The sequence below is a fragment of the Protomyctophum parallelum genome, assembly GCF_964188405.1.
Source record: "Protomyctophum parallelum genome assembly, chromosome: 17".
Taxonomy (NCBI): Eukaryota; Metazoa; Chordata; class Actinopteri; order Myctophiformes; family Myctophidae; genus Protomyctophum; species Protomyctophum parallelum.
The window spans coordinates 34,103,379-34,120,087 of record NC_139719.1 but is presented as its reverse complement, the minus strand read 5'-3'; the positions used below and the strand labels follow the sequence as shown (position 1 = coordinate 34,120,087).

At 44.0% G+C, this 16,709-nt stretch overlaps 1 protein-coding gene across 5 annotated transcripts in view; it reads left to right on the top strand.

The window, feature by feature from the left end:
• The window catches only part of trrap (transformation/transcription domain-associated protein), a 133,735-nt gene extending 117,432 nt beyond the window's left edge, over positions 1–16,303 (top strand). For all 5 annotated transcript variants that reach the window (XM_083788056.1, XM_083788053.1, XM_083788055.1 and 2 more), the window contains exons 67-72: positions 5,436–5,661; positions 6,494–6,711; positions 8,534–8,718; positions 9,045–9,248; positions 13,271–13,465; positions 14,744–16,303. In XM_083788056.1, coding sequence (XP_083644182.1) covers positions 5,436–5,661; positions 6,494–6,711; positions 8,534–8,718; positions 9,045–9,248; positions 13,271–13,465; positions 14,744–15,028 — 1,313 coding nt within the window. In that variant the 3' untranslated portion in view covers positions 15,029–16,303. The remainder of the gene's footprint in view (positions 1–5,435; positions 5,662–6,493; positions 6,712–8,533; positions 8,719–9,044; positions 9,249–13,270; positions 13,466–14,743) is intronic.
• The last annotated feature ends 406 nt before the right edge of the window (positions 16,304–16,709 follow it).

Sequence of the window (16,709 nt, the reverse complement as noted above, 5' to 3'; positions counted from 1 at the left end):
TTTCAGCATCACTGGTAAACCTCTCTGAAAGCCTGTCACAGACGCAAAACTTCTGACAGCCAATGCCAAGCATATGTTCTTTTCAAGCAAGAAAAAGAAAAAAAGAGAATCTGTTTTGTGAATTATTTGAAACACAGATCGTTGAACAGGTGGTCAAAACAAAACCACATGTGATCTCCCGAGGGCCACACATCAGAATGAACACACCTCCTTTCAGCAAACAGGAACGCGTGTGTGTGTGTGCGTGTGTGTGCGTGTGTGTGTGTGTGCGTGTGTGTGTGTGTGTGTGTGTGTGTGTGTGTGTGTGTGTGTTTTCACACCTCAAAACGCTGATGAAGCGTAGCTGAAACACGTCCGTTTGTCAGAGACTGCCAAATGTCGAGTTATAGGCTTATCATCGAGTGACGTCTAAAACGTTGAGACAACAGACTGCTGCACTGATAGCCACATTTGGGTGATGTGTAACTGTATTGTTTAGTTTTGGGCAAAGTTACCTGCACAGGGAACTGCTCTATACAGCACTATACATAACAGACTGTCCCCTTGTGTGGAGCAACAGTGGTGTTCCACTATTTAACCAATTTAAACTTGGAAAGCCTATACATTGTCATACCTTTAAATCCGGATCTGTACATCTGCTACTTTAGCTATTTTCTTTATTTGAACTGAAAAGTTTGGGATATATGAGGTTTCCACCCGACAGAGACGATATAGCAACATGATTTATTAATTCAATTATTTTTTAATTAAAAAAAGAAAACGTCGTTTAAGATTTAGAAGGTGTTTTTAGAATCGTCTACTCTAAATGGATTATCCAGGTGTAGTCAGACTGTACTGTAGGGTTTGTTATATTAGGGATGTGCCGATGAGACAATTTGGCAGATATCAATATCCGATATAATTACGGCTGATAACCGATATTACCGATGTCGATATGAACTCATTCTGTATTGAAAAATTATAATAATTCTGTCCAATGAAAAATACATGTAACAATCTGCACTGCAGGCTTAGGGAAGTCAGATTTAACTTAAATACCTTTTATATTAAATATTGTAAGCTTGTAGATTTGTTCAAGCTGTTACTTTGGGCTTGTTTATCTGTAAAGACAGACCGATTAATCACTATTTTTTTATGCATGTCATTCTATCTATCTGTGTGTGGGTGTGGGTGTAACTGTAAAGTGTAAATAACATGAGGAAATTACTTACAGCTTGACCTTTGTCGGTCAGTGAGTGTGTGTCTAGAATGAGGAATTATGACAATTCTTTTTATGGTTTTGATTTATATACAAATTCCACTGCCTTGCTAATCCAAGCCAATTCCCTCAGAATTTGCCTTTGCATAAACATGTTCACAATAAGCATGCCAGGTTGAAAGTGGTTAAATGTGCATTTCTAAATGGGTCCTATATAATACCCCCACAGTAAATACTACAAGAGTTTGTCCTAGTTAATTGTCCAATGTCCATGGAGCAAAACATGAAAGTGACACAATATGTGTTTCTGGTTAATGGCAGACATAGCAGTGAACCGTCTTTGATCCATTACAAATTATGCAAGGGAACCGGGTTAGCATGTTTTGACAAATGCACTGTAGAAACCAACTGGACAGGTGGCGCTCCAGCTAAATGAAGGGCCCTTGTCATGTTTTTGCAAGGCGCGTGTCTGTTTTCCTGCATTACATAAGGGAGTTGAACCGCAGTTCACTGGCCTCTGGTTTAAACAAGGAATGTCTGCTGCACCCGCCCCGCCCCTCCATCAACCCAGCGTCCAGTGTTCAAATAAACTTCTCCCCTGGCTCCTGTCCACTCCTTGTGACTGTACACACATACGCAGTCGCACACACACACACACACACACACACAGAAATATAGGCACATATACACGGATATGCATGCATATTATACAGACATAGACAAACATTCATGCACACAGGAATGGAAACACACACACACACACACACAGTTTCTCGGTCCACCTCACCACCACTCCTCTCCTCCCTACTCCCTCCCACGCTACTCTCCTCTCCCCTGTGCTTTTCCCCTCTGCTGGTCATGAGAGTGGCCAGTAGCGCTAATGTGTTTGGCCCTGGGATGGAGGTTCAGGGAGAGAATGAGAAGCAGCTTGAGGGAAAACCAGTAACTGACTCTGAGGTGGGGGGGCTGCAGTAAAGAGTCGAAACACAGCAGGAGGCGTGTACGACTGAATCCTGGTGTCCCTAATATTTTGGGGCAGCTTGTAGAATGTTTATTTTTATTTGGTGTAGAGGGGAAAACGGATGGGGCCTGGCATTGAGACGTGCGGGACGAAGTACAGTAGGGTTTTAATTGTTTTTAAAGGAAACGAGCACATGGAGCGAGCACATTAGCTAGCAGGGTAAGACAATGAGGATCGTGTGACAGGTGCGGCATTTAGTAGCCAGTAAAAATCATGAGAGTATGACGGATAATTTGCAAACGATGGCTGAAGCCAGCTGTTTGTGGCGATGAATCTTACCAGATATTGCTGTGCCAGCTGCCGTAGAGTCTCAACGCTTTATGGTGGGGTTACCTACCGTCCATCGCTTCTCAGCTGTGCCCAAAGCGGGGGGAGCGGTGATGTGCTCATCAGCCAAGCCCCCTCCATACACAAACACATACACACACACACACACCACTAGCTCCCCGCCCCTTCTGCTCCCTTTACCACGTCAGTGGCTCTACTGCTTCCACAGGGTTTGTGGGCCGGAAAATATGGCATTCAAATCCAATTACGGTGAATGCTTTTTGCATGACTTACTGTTTTAGCACTGGATCTGCTCCAGACACTTTGTCAGAAGAACATTCTCTGGGTAGGGAGGAAAAAGAAAAACACATACAAAAATAATTATTTTTTTGTATTACGTCTTCTGACCAATGTTTTCTTTGTTGTATGCCATACTTTGCAACCCCATGTCCTTTTTACGTATCAGTTGCATGAGGCAAACCAACTCATTTTACATTATAAACAAACAGACATCACACAGTAGTCCAAATATTATTTTTGAGCTCGTTGAAAAGCATAGTAGTAAAGCACCTCCAGCACTGTCCTTCCTGCATGCTGGTCCAGTCTGTGAGGACATTTCACTGAATTATTACATTCTTTAATCTTTTATACTCCAGTCCTAAAGTTCACTTCTACAAAGCTACGTTGACCTTTAACCTAAGCTTAAAACTGTGCCTTTAAAAAAACCCAACGCCTTTAAAAAGACACTCATAGAGGTTAAGGATCAAAATATAGTTTCTTAATATTTTCCCTCTATCCTTCGTGTGGTCCACATGGACCTCACAAAGATAGAAGTTCAAGAGTACACACAGAAATAAACATCAGAGAGAGAATAGTCCCTATAGAAGTAGCCCACGTCCAGATCATTGGTCCACAATACGGTGCAGATGATGACCCTTGCACTGCCAAGCCATTCACAGGTCAAAGCGCAACTGAGATAGTTTTCTACCATCCGGCACTCTCGCTCTTTTCAGCACAGTTCCACCTCCCCCGCTGGCTAAGAGCACGGAGGTCAGAGTCGGGGGCTGAAAATAACATCCCCCGCGCTGATACTTCTCGTCTCTTCTCTTCTCTCTGTCCTTGCCTATAATGTACTCTGCCTCACATACTCCTGCAGTTTCCCTCAGCAGCCATGGACCAGAATCTCTTAAGATGTTATGAGTACAGCAACAGGGAGATGTTAATGAGGGATGCATATTTGCATATTGCATGGGTGTATGTGAGTGTACGTTCATGCATCATGTGGGAGACACTTAGAATGTGGGAGAATTAGTCTGTTTGTCTTACCTTAGCCCTGTTGACTGCATGGCCAGGAGGAGACAGTGGCACACTACTGGGAGGTGTAATAGCTCATAATGTAAATGTCAAGTGCAACAGCCTGGACCTGAGCCCAGCGCCATTAGAGTAAGCACAGCGTTTATAAGGGCTATCAGTAGCAACACTGCACGCACTGTGGGAGGGATGTAGTTAGGAAGTGAACAGAGGAAAGAGTCAAGGATGAGAAATCTGGCAGAAGTGATGCACAGAAGCTGTACAGTAGTTACTAGGTAGGAAGGAAGGCAGGCAGAGAGGAGAAGATTTGGTTTTGTAAGACCTGTAAAGGACTAAAGGAGGATTGAATTGAATCTAATCTAGAAGGAAAACTGTATTAGCCTATATTTGTCCTAATTATTACATGGTACTGTATGTGTAGTCTACAATTATTTAATTGACATAATCTATTTAATTTTGAGATGTCATTTTTACATTCTATATTGCTCTTGCAATTGTAATGTATAGTTTACATACACTTGACTGCACTGTTGAAAGGACTGGCGTCATTGTAGAGGCTCATAGCCCTGGAGGTCTGGAGCTATGCTTAGGTTATTCTATTTGTAGTTCATATACACTTTTATGTTCCTGAATTGTTTCCAGTTTGCAAATTTCCAAAGACCATTTCATTACCACACTCCCCTCTCTTGCGCTCTCATGCCTGGTGAAATATGGGCACACCCCCACACACACAAAAGTACATTGCCTGCTTTAAAGGGCTTATTTCATGTATTAGAGAAGGGCACACTCTGGGAGCTGTGGGAAAGGTTTGAAGAAGCAAGGCCTTTTCACATAGTGCCATTTCTACGGCTTCATTATAACACACGCACAACTGGGCTTTGTAGAAATGAAAGCAGAAGGTGTGTGTGTGTGTGTGTGTGTGTGTGTGTGTGTGTGTGTGTGTGTGTGTGTGTGTGTGTGTGTGTGTGTGTGTGTGTGTGTGTGTGTGTGTGTGTGTGTGTGTGTGTGTGTGTGTGTGTGTGTGTGTGTGTGTGTGTGTGTGTGTGTGTGTGTGTGTGTGTGTGTGTGTGACTGCGTGTGTGTCCGCACGCACGCCTATGTCACAGAGATGTCCTGGGGGCTTTATTCTAAAATAGAAAGCCACCTGGCTCCATTTTCCTACTTCCGCTGTTATTGCTGCAGCTCATCACAATATGTTCGCTGCATTATGGGTTGTGACTTGCATCAGGAATTTAATCCTGCAAGTCTCTCGTCTTCGTAGCTCAGATTTTTATCAGCACCGTTTTCACGTTAAAGTTTCACGTATAAAGGAGGGGAGAATTGTCATTGTGCTGCCAGCCTGAATAACTGAATTACTTCTTGTTGAAGTGCCCTGGTGCGAGGCACGCCCTCTGCTCCAGTAGAGCTGCTTAGTGACCAGCAGTACAACAGCAGCAATTGTACTGGTCAACTCCTCAGCTAGGTGTAAGTGTGTGTGTCGGTTCTTTCCCTCCGGGAAAAACAACATGAGCGCACCTCGCCTAGTTCAGTGCCATGCTCAACATTGCCTGCTGCTCCTTTGCGTAGTTGCAGAGGGTGCTAAGATTTTATTTAAGTGAATGCCCTGTTGTTGACCTTTGAGCCCCACCCCTTCCCCAGACTTTGACTTCAGTGTGCCAGGCTCCATGAAGCTCCACAACCTCATCTCCAAGCTGAAGAAGTGGATAAAGATCCTGGAGGCCAAGACCAAGCAGCTGCCAAAGTTCTTCCTCATCGAGGAGAAGTGCCGCTTCCTCAGCAACTTCTCGGCTCAGACAGCCGAGGTGGAGATCCCTGGGGAGTTCCTCATGCCCAAGCCCACGCACTACTACATCAAGATCGCCAGGTACACACACAGAAGAACAAGCCTGCACAACCACATTTTGTTGACACTTTGGCTGAGTAAAGAGCTTGGCAAATACGTCTGCTAGGCCTTTGGTTCAAGGTTCAACACTGTTAATTATGACATTCTCTATACTACTATCTGCTAGCAGCGTTGTATTCTTGACATTTTTTGTACACTCAACAGTGTGGATAATACAGTTAAAATAGTGACGCACAGTCATTGGGTAACCAATGACTGTCATAAAAGTGTCTTGCTGTGCCACATAAGGCAGGAGTCATTAGATTTGTGATCTCTTTAGCATCACCCACAAGCTAAACCGTTGCAGGCAAGATATCTAATAACCTACTGGTAGATTTGTTTTAAAAGCCTCTAGGTCTGCTACTGTAGCGTGTAGCTGGGCATTTAAACTCATAGGGCTATATCTTGCGCCACCCCTTAACCATTATCCCTAAACTAATTTGCCATTTTTTACTATTTTAAAAACACTTTTAAAATAGTTAAAATAGCCGATCTACAAGCTCACAACGTCTTGGGCTTGTTTCTAGAAGGTTTTACAGAACAAGCATTCTTAGAAACATACTTATGCACATGAAACATTAGCAATATTGAAAATACAATATACAGTAACTAAACAGTTATAGTATAAGTAACTAAACGGTATATTGTAACAGATTGTAATTACTCAATCCTATAAGCTTAGTCATTGGATGATGAATATTCTAAGATTATTTATTGGATGATACATTTTAATGAACAAAAAGTGTTTAAGGCTCTCTATGTAATGATTCTCTGGAGATGTAATACCTTCAGCTGGTCATTTCTCTCTTACCAGGTTCATGCCCAGGGTGGAGATCGTCCAGAAGCACAACACAGCAGCACGCCGCCTCTACATCCGTGGCCACAACGGGAAGATCTACCCTTACCTGGTGATGAACGATGCCTGCCTGACGGAGTCGCGGCGGGAGGAGAGGGTCCTGCAGCTACTGAGACTCCTCAACCCCTGTCTGGAGAAGAGGAAAGAGACTACAAAGAGACACCTGTTCTTTACAGGTAACCTGTCCCTGAGAAACCTGGGGGGAGGGGCGTGGCCGGTTGAGCATCTCTCTGTCTCTTTGTCAATTGTTTCTTTCTGCTCTATCCTCTACCTTATTTCCTTCCATCCATCCTTCCTTCCTTTCCATTATCTGTCTCTCATGCCCTTTTTATAAGAGTGGTTGTCTATATGTTATGTTTATGTCCCTGTCCGCCCGCTGTATGTGTCTAATCTCGCAAGCCATTACACCAGTCTGTGCCAAACTTCTTGTGCACACTGCCTGGAAGTAAATCCCAAATATGTTTTCACTTATGTCGTGTGTGAATTCATTTTTCTTTTTCTTTTTGTTAAAATTAATTATTTCAAATCTACCATCCAGCCGTTCCTTTGTATTGGCAAGTCATCAGCATGATGGCAGAGATTCACAGGGGAATCGGATGTTTTTATTCATTATTTCATTGTTTTTTCTGTCTTGCCTCTCTCTCTCTGTTCCTTTCTCATTTCACACGTTCTCATCTGTGCCCCATGTGTTTGCCCATGGCTCTGTATCCTTGGAGATGAAGAGGTGACTCATGGTGTGACCTCCTCTGTCGTTGTGTACCGAGAGCAATTGTCACTCGCCTCGCCCGACATTGTTCTTCTCATAATGTTCTCTCTCTCCCCCCACCTCTCTCTCACACATACAATTTCTTTTTATCTTTTCAAGTACCTCTTCCCAATTTCCTCCCCTGTCCCCCCACCCCAGAGGTTTGCCTCCAACCCAGATGTTTGCCCACTCTCCCTATTTTCTCTTCCCTGCCCTTGATTGCTTTGTTTTAGAAGAAATATGGATGGGGAATTCATTCAGTCCCGTCCGACCCATTTCCTCCCCCTGACTGGAAGGTCTGGTTTGTAGGATCCTCTGAGTGCCCAGCGTTATGTAAATGTTTAGACTGTTTTGATTCCATATCCCAAGTGGCTGTGTCTCGACGGGGTGGTTTTGCCCCCACCCTTTTCCCCCTGGGGGCCTTGGTACTGAATGATAGTACCTCATTATTGTAGCTATTTCACAACTCCACAACCCCGCTCACCCCTCTAGAGTACACGTTGGTTGAAGGTATATGACGTGTGGTCGACTGTGTGGTAACATGAAGACTTGTTTTTTTTTGGCGAGGGTAGGCCAGTGTTTACTCTGCTAATGTTACAGAGTTGCTTGGTTGGTTGTTTGTTTTTCACCTTTCTCTAACCCCTTCTTTCTTCTGTCCATCCTGACACCACCCCCCCTCGCCTCTCCAGCCTATTTTGTCTTTTCGTCCCTCTAAACTCTACTCAAGAAGAACTAACTAGCAGGCATTTTGTAATTTTTGCATTTTGTAATTTTCCAAACTTACCTTGTTGCCTCTAATCTGTAGAGTGTAGCATTAGTGGTGGCCATATCTGCTTAGGTAAGAGGAAGTCTGTGAGTAGATTAGAGTAGAGTTAACTACTTAAGCCCTGTATAATGTACTTACAGTAAAAGAGAAATTAGCCACAATGCGTCGCTTTGTAACATGTTGTAAGCTTGAAGATGTTCTATTTTGTCTTTAATTTGTTTTAAATGTTCACCTAAAATGGCCAAAGTTGGGATGCCAGTGTTAAGTGATTCCATTTATTTTTTGTAAAAGACGGTAATAAATCCAGTGTTGAGGTCATGGGTCACAACAGTGCTAAAAAAAAGCATGTATTTGTGGTCAGTGTAATGCATTTTAGATGAAGTGTCCACCAAATGACTGGTTCTTCCTCTGTTCATCTGTATTTGGGTCACCCATGCTATAATGTCCCTGTTGGTAATTGGAGGTAATGTGGTAACTGTCTTTCCAGTGCCGCGGGTGGTGGCAGTATCCCCGCAGATGAGGCTGGTGGAGGATAACCCCTCCTCTCTGTCCCTGGTGGAGATCTACAAGCAGCGTTGTGCCAAGAAGGGCATCGAACACGACAACCCCATCTCGCGCTACTACGACCGCCTGGCCACGGTGCAGGCCAGAGGCACGCAGGCCAGCCATCAGGTACTGATACTGTACCATGAAGTACAGTTTCATTGGTCTAGCATCAATGAAATGCTAGCATCACCAGAGCAGCTGACTTCCTGCCGCTTGAAACTAGAGGTTAAACGATATTTTAAAGTTTAGTTATATATCATGTAAATTAAACATGCTAACTCATAATTAATAATAATAAGCAATTTCAAAACACAATCTATCCTCAAATTAAAGCAAACTAAAATACAAACGTAACAAATAATAATAATAAAAATACATCCATCACAAGACCCTCATGGATGAACCAATTTCTGCTCAATGAAAATGACCAATAATTGATGGCGTTGTGGCAGGTTCTTCGGGACATCCTGAAGGAGGTGCAGGGCAACATGGTGCCTCGCAGCATGTTGAAGGAGTGGGCCCTCCACACCTTCCCCAACGCCACCGACTACTGGACCTTCAGGAAGATGTTCACCATCCAGCTGGCTCTGATCGGCCTGGCCGAGTTCATGCTACACCTCAACAGGCTCAACCCAGAGATGCTGCAGATAGCACAGGTACACACACACACACACACACACACACAGATACTTAATTTGAATCATAGTCAAGGTTCATAGGTTTAACCTGGAGCATAAGGACAAGTCTTTGATCCTTAGTCGATGGAAACGCGCTGAGCCCTGAGGTACTGCAGGTGTGTGTGTGTGTGTGTGTGTGTGTGTGTGTGTGTGCACGTGTGTGCGCGCGGGGACATGTCTAGGACAGCCACCAGCTGAGGGGTTAGGAGAGTTGTGTCCTACCTGGCAGGCGATATGGATGGTAGAGCTGTACCTGGTGTGTGTGTGTGTGTGTGTGTGTGTGTGTGTGTGTGTGTGTGTGCGTGCGCGCACACATTCACAGACGCACAAAGCTAGCATGATTAACTTTATGTAGACGAACCATAACAGAATTCTATTTACTCATTGAACTTTACTTTACACTTAGTAACTACATGCACACATGCTCGGTCAAGGGCGAGTGTGATCTATGTCGCAGGGGCTAATTCAATCTGTATACCGCCTCATAGATGCATTAAGAGATCACAGTTACCCCTCTCCATATCTGGCCATATGAATTACCATCCTCCCCTGTGACATTCACAGTGGGCCTATATCAGTCAGCCAGCCGCTGTCAACGAGAAGGATGTTTTGACAGCCCCTTATATTCAGGCCCCTGTGCTCTACAGCTATCAAAAACGTTTCAATTTGAAGGGACTGCGGGCACGTGTGTAAAAGAGGGGCAAGAGAGAGGGTGTCTGTTTGCCCTAGTGTGTGTGTGTGTGTGTGTGTGTGTGTGTGTGTGTGTGTGCGTGTGTGCGCGCGCAGAGGGACAAAACGGAGTGTCTGTTACTTTTACAGCATTCGTGCGTGTGTCTGTGAGTCCATCCAGTGAGTGTGCAGACAGCTTTCTCCAAGTCATTATTAAAGATGATTGTGTCGGTCGGCCACCCCTCCCCTCTGATCCTAATCGGCCTTTGCTGACAGGCGTTCCTCTGGGCAGCTAAGCGGCAGCATTAAGCCCCCTCTCTGCCTGTTCCACTCCGCAGATCCCATTAGACACACAAGGATTATAGTACGGAGAATGTACACACACACACACACACATACACGCTCTCTGTAAAGTACATGCAGAGGGTGTACAAGGACAAGACACCATAACTATAACATGGGTGGATTTGTGAGGTTTTTACAGTTGGGCCCTGCGTACAGACCCTATTGATGCTCACCTTATAATGACTTGATTCATAGAGATTGAGCAGCTTTGGTGCTGGCAGGTTGGCACTCTTAGATCAAAATGTATTTTTTCTTTTTGAGTGGTGCAACCATACAGTAGGGTGCAGCCACTCCAATGCCCAGCTATGTCCGTCCCTCCCTCTGTCTGTCTGTATGTATGGTTAGGGTACCAACCGGTGACAAAGTGGGGCGGCTTCACACTGTGCACAGGTACATGCTGGGAAGCTGAGTTTGTTTGCACCACTCACTTCAGACCGGTCTGCTTTTTTTTTCTTGGCATCACTGGCAACACCAGCAAAAATGTCAGAAGACCCACCAAATTGTAAGGAGCACCAATTTATAATAGATTAATTATTGATTTACAAAACACCTTGGTAGGCCACCACTACTCAGGCCACTACTACTATTGCCATTTCAGAGACCATACAGAGTACTGACGGCTCACAAGGTTTGCACAGATACAATTTGGCAACAAAAATTGTCACATTTCGACCCCTGCCCTGTAGGAGGCAAAGATAAAGAATGGAGTTGAGAGGGAATGGTGAATGGAGAGAGTAAGGGGATGAATGGAAGAAGAGAGAAAAGGAGAGACGGAGAGCATAGGGGGAGACATTGGGGCCTAGAGAAAGCAGTTGACGGGAGGTCTTAGAGGGAGGTTTAAGACAGAGAGAGGAGAGGCCTGGGCCTGTAGAATGAAATTACAGCGATAGACAGAAGAGAGAAAAGGAAAAGCGCAAGAGAGAGAGAGAGAGAGAGAGAGAGAGAGATTGGATGAAATGCACCGCTATAAAGCTGTCAGACCCACTCACCTTTTCATATGAGAGGAGCTTATCTCACTGGAATGGCTGCTCATGCACAGGCCCTATTGGACATAAACGCAGGCGTAAAGATGAAACTGGGGCTGTATATACTTAACTCACTGGGGACATAGAGCCTAGAGAAGAGATGAGAGCCGAGAAGGAGCGTGAGTGGCGGATTATAGATGTCCCGCTGACGGTCAGAGGTTTTACTGCATCTGGTGCACATGGATCAATACTGTTGGCCATTTTGTAGTTGTTGTCTTGTTGTTTTGCTGTTGTGGAGACTAATCATTTTCTGGTATGACTAATACAGCCTAACAGAGGACAATGGGGAATGGAACTTATAGGAATGTTGGTTGAGATTTTTGTACAATTTCTTGTTTTGTTTGTGGCAAAAATGGTATTTAAAAAAAGATGAGATACCAGATCAGTATTTTCAAAATACTTGCCAATTCAATGTTTAATTTTAAAGTGGTTTTAATATCCTACAATGAATTCTAAATATCTTTGTATCTACTATCTGCCATACCATACCAGTATTTACAGCTCAATGAGCAGTGCCGGGTCGTGCTTGCGTGCAATAGTTAACTATAACCGCCCACTTTACCTTTTGCCCTTTAACCTCGTAAAATAAAAAAATCACACGCGTGGTGACGTACATCATCTCATTCCGGCCAATCACAAGTTGTGTCCTCACTTTTGTCTTCAATGTTTGTGTTAAGTGCAATTTTTGTTTACACGATCACTCAAAATTGTCCATTCATTGTCAATGGCATTTAATGTTTGTGTCGGACAAAGTTTGTGTTTGCACACACACTTAAAAGTTGGACATAGGAGCCCTTCACAAATATTTTTTCTCTGGATTCCTTGGGTCATGACGCATCTCCCCATATAGGCCTAGCCCATTTCGTCTAGAAAGATTTTCCACCGTTTAAACATTTCTTCAAAAAACACTTTTTACAGTACAGGTTTTGTACAAATCTCACAAAGACTGGTACACATCATCTTTGGACCTATACGATTAAAACACCATGGGCATAATTTTTATAGTCCGTATCGTTCGGCCGTAATTGGCTTCCAAACGGAATGTCCAATCCACCCCAAATTTTAATCACATGTCGAGGGTGGTTTAATCAACAGAGAGCCAAATTCCATTTTCATCCATAGGGACATTTGTTGCAAAAACATGCTTTTTGGGGATAAATCCCCTCCAAATGACTTACCCATGACCCATGGAGTGACTTGACATTGTAATTGGCTAGCAAAATCAGTTGGAAGGGCCTTTATTTCCAAAGGCCTATATTTGCCATCGAGGCAATCACACTTTGCAATTTCTCCAGAATTGCACCTTTCCTGTACTACTTGCCCGACGGGCAAGTGCCTCTGAGACCAGACTGAATTCAAAATACATACATCAACAATATGATCTATTATACAACAGGTCGTTTCGAGGAAGCAATCTGAATGAAACAGCCTTCTAGCCGTGCTTCAAACCAGCATCATGGAAACAATTAAAACAATGAATTCAGCCTTGTTGTTCTCCCAGAGCGCAGCAGACTTCTGCCCTTACAGAACTCGCCTTCAGCTCGTTCTTGCAACTAATGACAGTAACGCACACCCTCTCGTGTAATATTGCTTAATTAAATCGCATTACCCAAACTGTAAATCATTTGGTGTGCATATTTTCGAATGGTTAAGGACTAGTAAGTCATAATTATTTATTCTCAAGTTTGTGTAACCAACCAGCCACATTTGAATAATATATATATTTTGCCAAAACTATTTAACACGTATTGGATTGAATTCCCTTTACACGGTCTTTAAGTCACAGGTTGAAATTAATTAATTAATAATGGTAGTATTTGCCAATATTGAATCCTTAGACTGCCTTTAGCACAAGCTTTGTTAAACATACTTAATTGTCATGCTAAATTGATAGATGTTTGAAGAAGAACACACACACACACACACACTCACTATATTCATCCCTCCCTCTCTTCTCTTCAGGATACTGGCAAGTTGAACGTCTCCTACTTCCGCTTTGACATCAATGATGCCACAGGAGACCTGGATGCCAACAGACCGGTCCCATTCCGCCTGACACCCAACATCTCAGAGTTCCTGACCACCATCGGCGTCTCGGGCCCGCTCACTGCCTCCATGATTGCCGTAGCACGTTGCTTCGCACAACCCAACTTCAAGGTCAGTTAATCTGCAGGGAGTCTTGTGCTAATGTGAATGCCATAAACTACGGCACTACGACCCTGGCTCAGGAGCTAGAGTGGCCGTCTTGAAATCAGAAGGTTCAATGGGTGGGTGGGGGGGGGTGGGGGGGGGGGGGTGTGTGTGTGTGTGTGTGTGTGTGTGTGTGTGTGTGTGTGTGTGTGTTATAGGAATGTAGGCTATATCTACATACTATATCTATATACATGTACTGTATATCTTGAGCTTTGAACAATGATTTCAAAATGGTATGGCTCAGCACATACCCTAAACAGTTTGAAGGTTATTTTAAATGTCACTTTAAAATGTGCACTCTTGCACCATGTGCAGCAAGTTTTTACACAGTCTTAAATAGTGACAGTTTAATCAGTTTTGAAGTAGTTTGTGGGTTTGTGTTTTGCAAATGTGAGGTCCAGTCAAACACACACCACTGCCTTCTCTGAATATTTCATTGGAGTATTCCACAATGAGGATCTCTGCCAGTACTTGACGTCTGAAATTTTGGCTTTTGCGCTGTAAACTTCTCCAGACGTTGTTTTGGCGTTCAACCATACAGAGGTAAACCCGGAGAGGAAGCTCACTGAGGCACAGCTAAACAAAAACAACACAATCAATATGTGAGCCGTGGGAGGTTTGGCTTATGTATCCCAAACGGGGCCATGATGACAGGCCTGTGGTGTCTATGTATAGGCCTCCCCTGTACTTTGAGATGGAGTGATGTGGAGGGACCAGGCAGGGGGAGTTGAAAACTCAAATAAAGAAAAGCGTCAGTCCTGTCAATCTAGCCAGAGACCATATCCCAGGGACCACCATTTCTTGTGGTGCAGCAAAATGGATGCATGTTCCCATGGAACTGGATTGCAGAGAGGCGCACAAACAAGACATGTATGATTCACGCTTTCAAATATAGTGGAGCCTGAAACCAAATGAACACATAAAGCAAGGGAAGAGGACAGTGTGTGTACAGTTAGGTGGTGATTGCTAGTCTGGAGGTCGTTCTTGGTTTAGATGTTGGTATATTTCAGCATTTTGCCCTCATAATGAGCTGCTAACAAGGCTGAGAAGTTACCATAGGGAGAATTTACACACCCTGAATTAAAGTTAACAACTTTGCTTAATGTGTATGTTTTAGATTGGCCATAATTTTATACCAAGTGTGAGGTTTTTATCACAGCGCTTCAACACCGACGAAACCGCCAATTAAAATGCCAGCCTGCCTCTCCTCGCTTCCTGACCTCTCTCCTTCGTCTCCCATAGGTGGACGGCATTCTGAAGGCAGTTCTTCGCGACGAGATCATCGCCTGGCACAAGAAGACCCAGGAAGACACTTCCATGCCTCTGTCCCCGGCCGGCCAGCCGGAGAACATGGACTCCCAGCAGCTCGTCTCACTGGTCCAGAAGGCCGTCACCGCCATCATGACCCGACTCCATAATCTGGCTCAGTTCGAAGGAGGCGAGAGTAAAGTGAACACGTTGGTGGCCGCGGCCAACAGCCTGGACAACCTGTGTCGCATGGACCCTGCCTGGCATCCCTGGCTGTGAGAAGGACCACGGACAACGGAGAGAAAGACACACAGTTTCGATCTGCCATGGGAAGATAATGACGGCACCTCCTGCACACCACGGAGAGAAAACCCAGAACACAGAGTGACGAAATGATGAGCGTAGACCTCGACAGTAGAGTGCAAACATGCCTGAGAAGGGACGCTGCGTATAGTGTGTGAACTGGAAGGTGAGGCGAAACAAATGTGCCACATTACAGCCACCAGCTCTGCGGTTGAATCAGGCTCCCTAATGTCACATGCTCTGTTTTCCACATAGAACAGTTTAGACTAACCATGAATTCTTCCAGTTCCAACTTCCAGGTTGTCATCAAACTCGACTTATATACAGTATAGTACATATAGTATGTTTATTCTGTAGATGGATAGTAGCTTCTTGTCATTTATGTACACACACATGTATAAATGACAGAAATCTACTTCCCCCTCCATGATGTCCCACCAGTTTCATGTGAGCTGCAGTCACTTCTCACTCTAATGTGTGACATGGTTGTCATTGCCAACACCATTTGCATCATCTCCATTTATAGGCAATGTTGCAATGTTTTGCGTGCGAACAAGGCACAGTTCGTATCTGTGCTCTGCACCGCAAATTGTATTTCACCCGTTTACAACAACGGAGCAGTTACGTCGATGTTTGAAAAATGTTTCAGTTAATTGGTTATTGACCATTGATCTCTACATAAGTTTGCTCCTGCTTATAGAGCTTACAGTTTTCTTTTTTCTCAGAGGTTTATCAAGGTTTTCACAAAAAACTCATTTTCTTGGGATCGATTTTTGTATTTAAAACTGAATATTATTTAGCTGACCTTTTTGTATCAAACTCTAAAGAATGTAGAATAATGCCCTGTGAATATCAGACTATGCTGTATGATTTTTTGTTCTATTGACTGCCTCTCAACTGCTCTAAAACCCATTTTTATGTTGGAATTTATCTTCGCACCTAGTGCCCAAAAGTTTGATTTAAAGGTTTGTTGATGTTTTTGTTTTGTTTTGCTATGTTTTTGTCTTGTATTAAGACTTGCAAAAAGAGTAAGACTTCAGGGTTGATGGCGAGCGACACTGTAATAAGCTGTATGTATACTGAGGCATATATGACTTGACTTCCCTGAGCCATTTTTGTACGCATTTCCTCCATTTTGTAAAGGTACAGTGTTTTTTTGCCAACCACAGGATTATTACCTCTTGCCTTGTAAATATGCATTTTGTTTTATAGTAAAAATGATCTTTTTATGAAAGTCCCAAGAATGCAGTGCTCATGTGTGTGGTGTTGTTTTTGTAATTTAGCAGTTAGGCCAATTCCCACCTGTAGTACCCTCCACTGCTGATCCCTACTGTTCGTACAACCACTTGTCTCCTCCGATACGCAATGTCGCCAGCCACTTCTTTTCCCCTGATACTGCAGAGTTTCACCATGAAGGCGTAACGCGTGCAGATGGACACGCTATGCTTCTTGGTTTCTCTCCCTGCTGAACAGGCACCCTGACCAGACCAACCTGTAGGATTCGCTAGTCCAGCGACAGAGATCACAGTCCCCAATCAGCTTTCCCCCCCATGAACATGGCCAGTTGTGGTCGCTGGAACTTCCGGCCAAGCCACGGGTACCATGGAGGATTCATACCCCAGTCTCCATGATGGTGGGTAGGAACTTTATCCTTGCT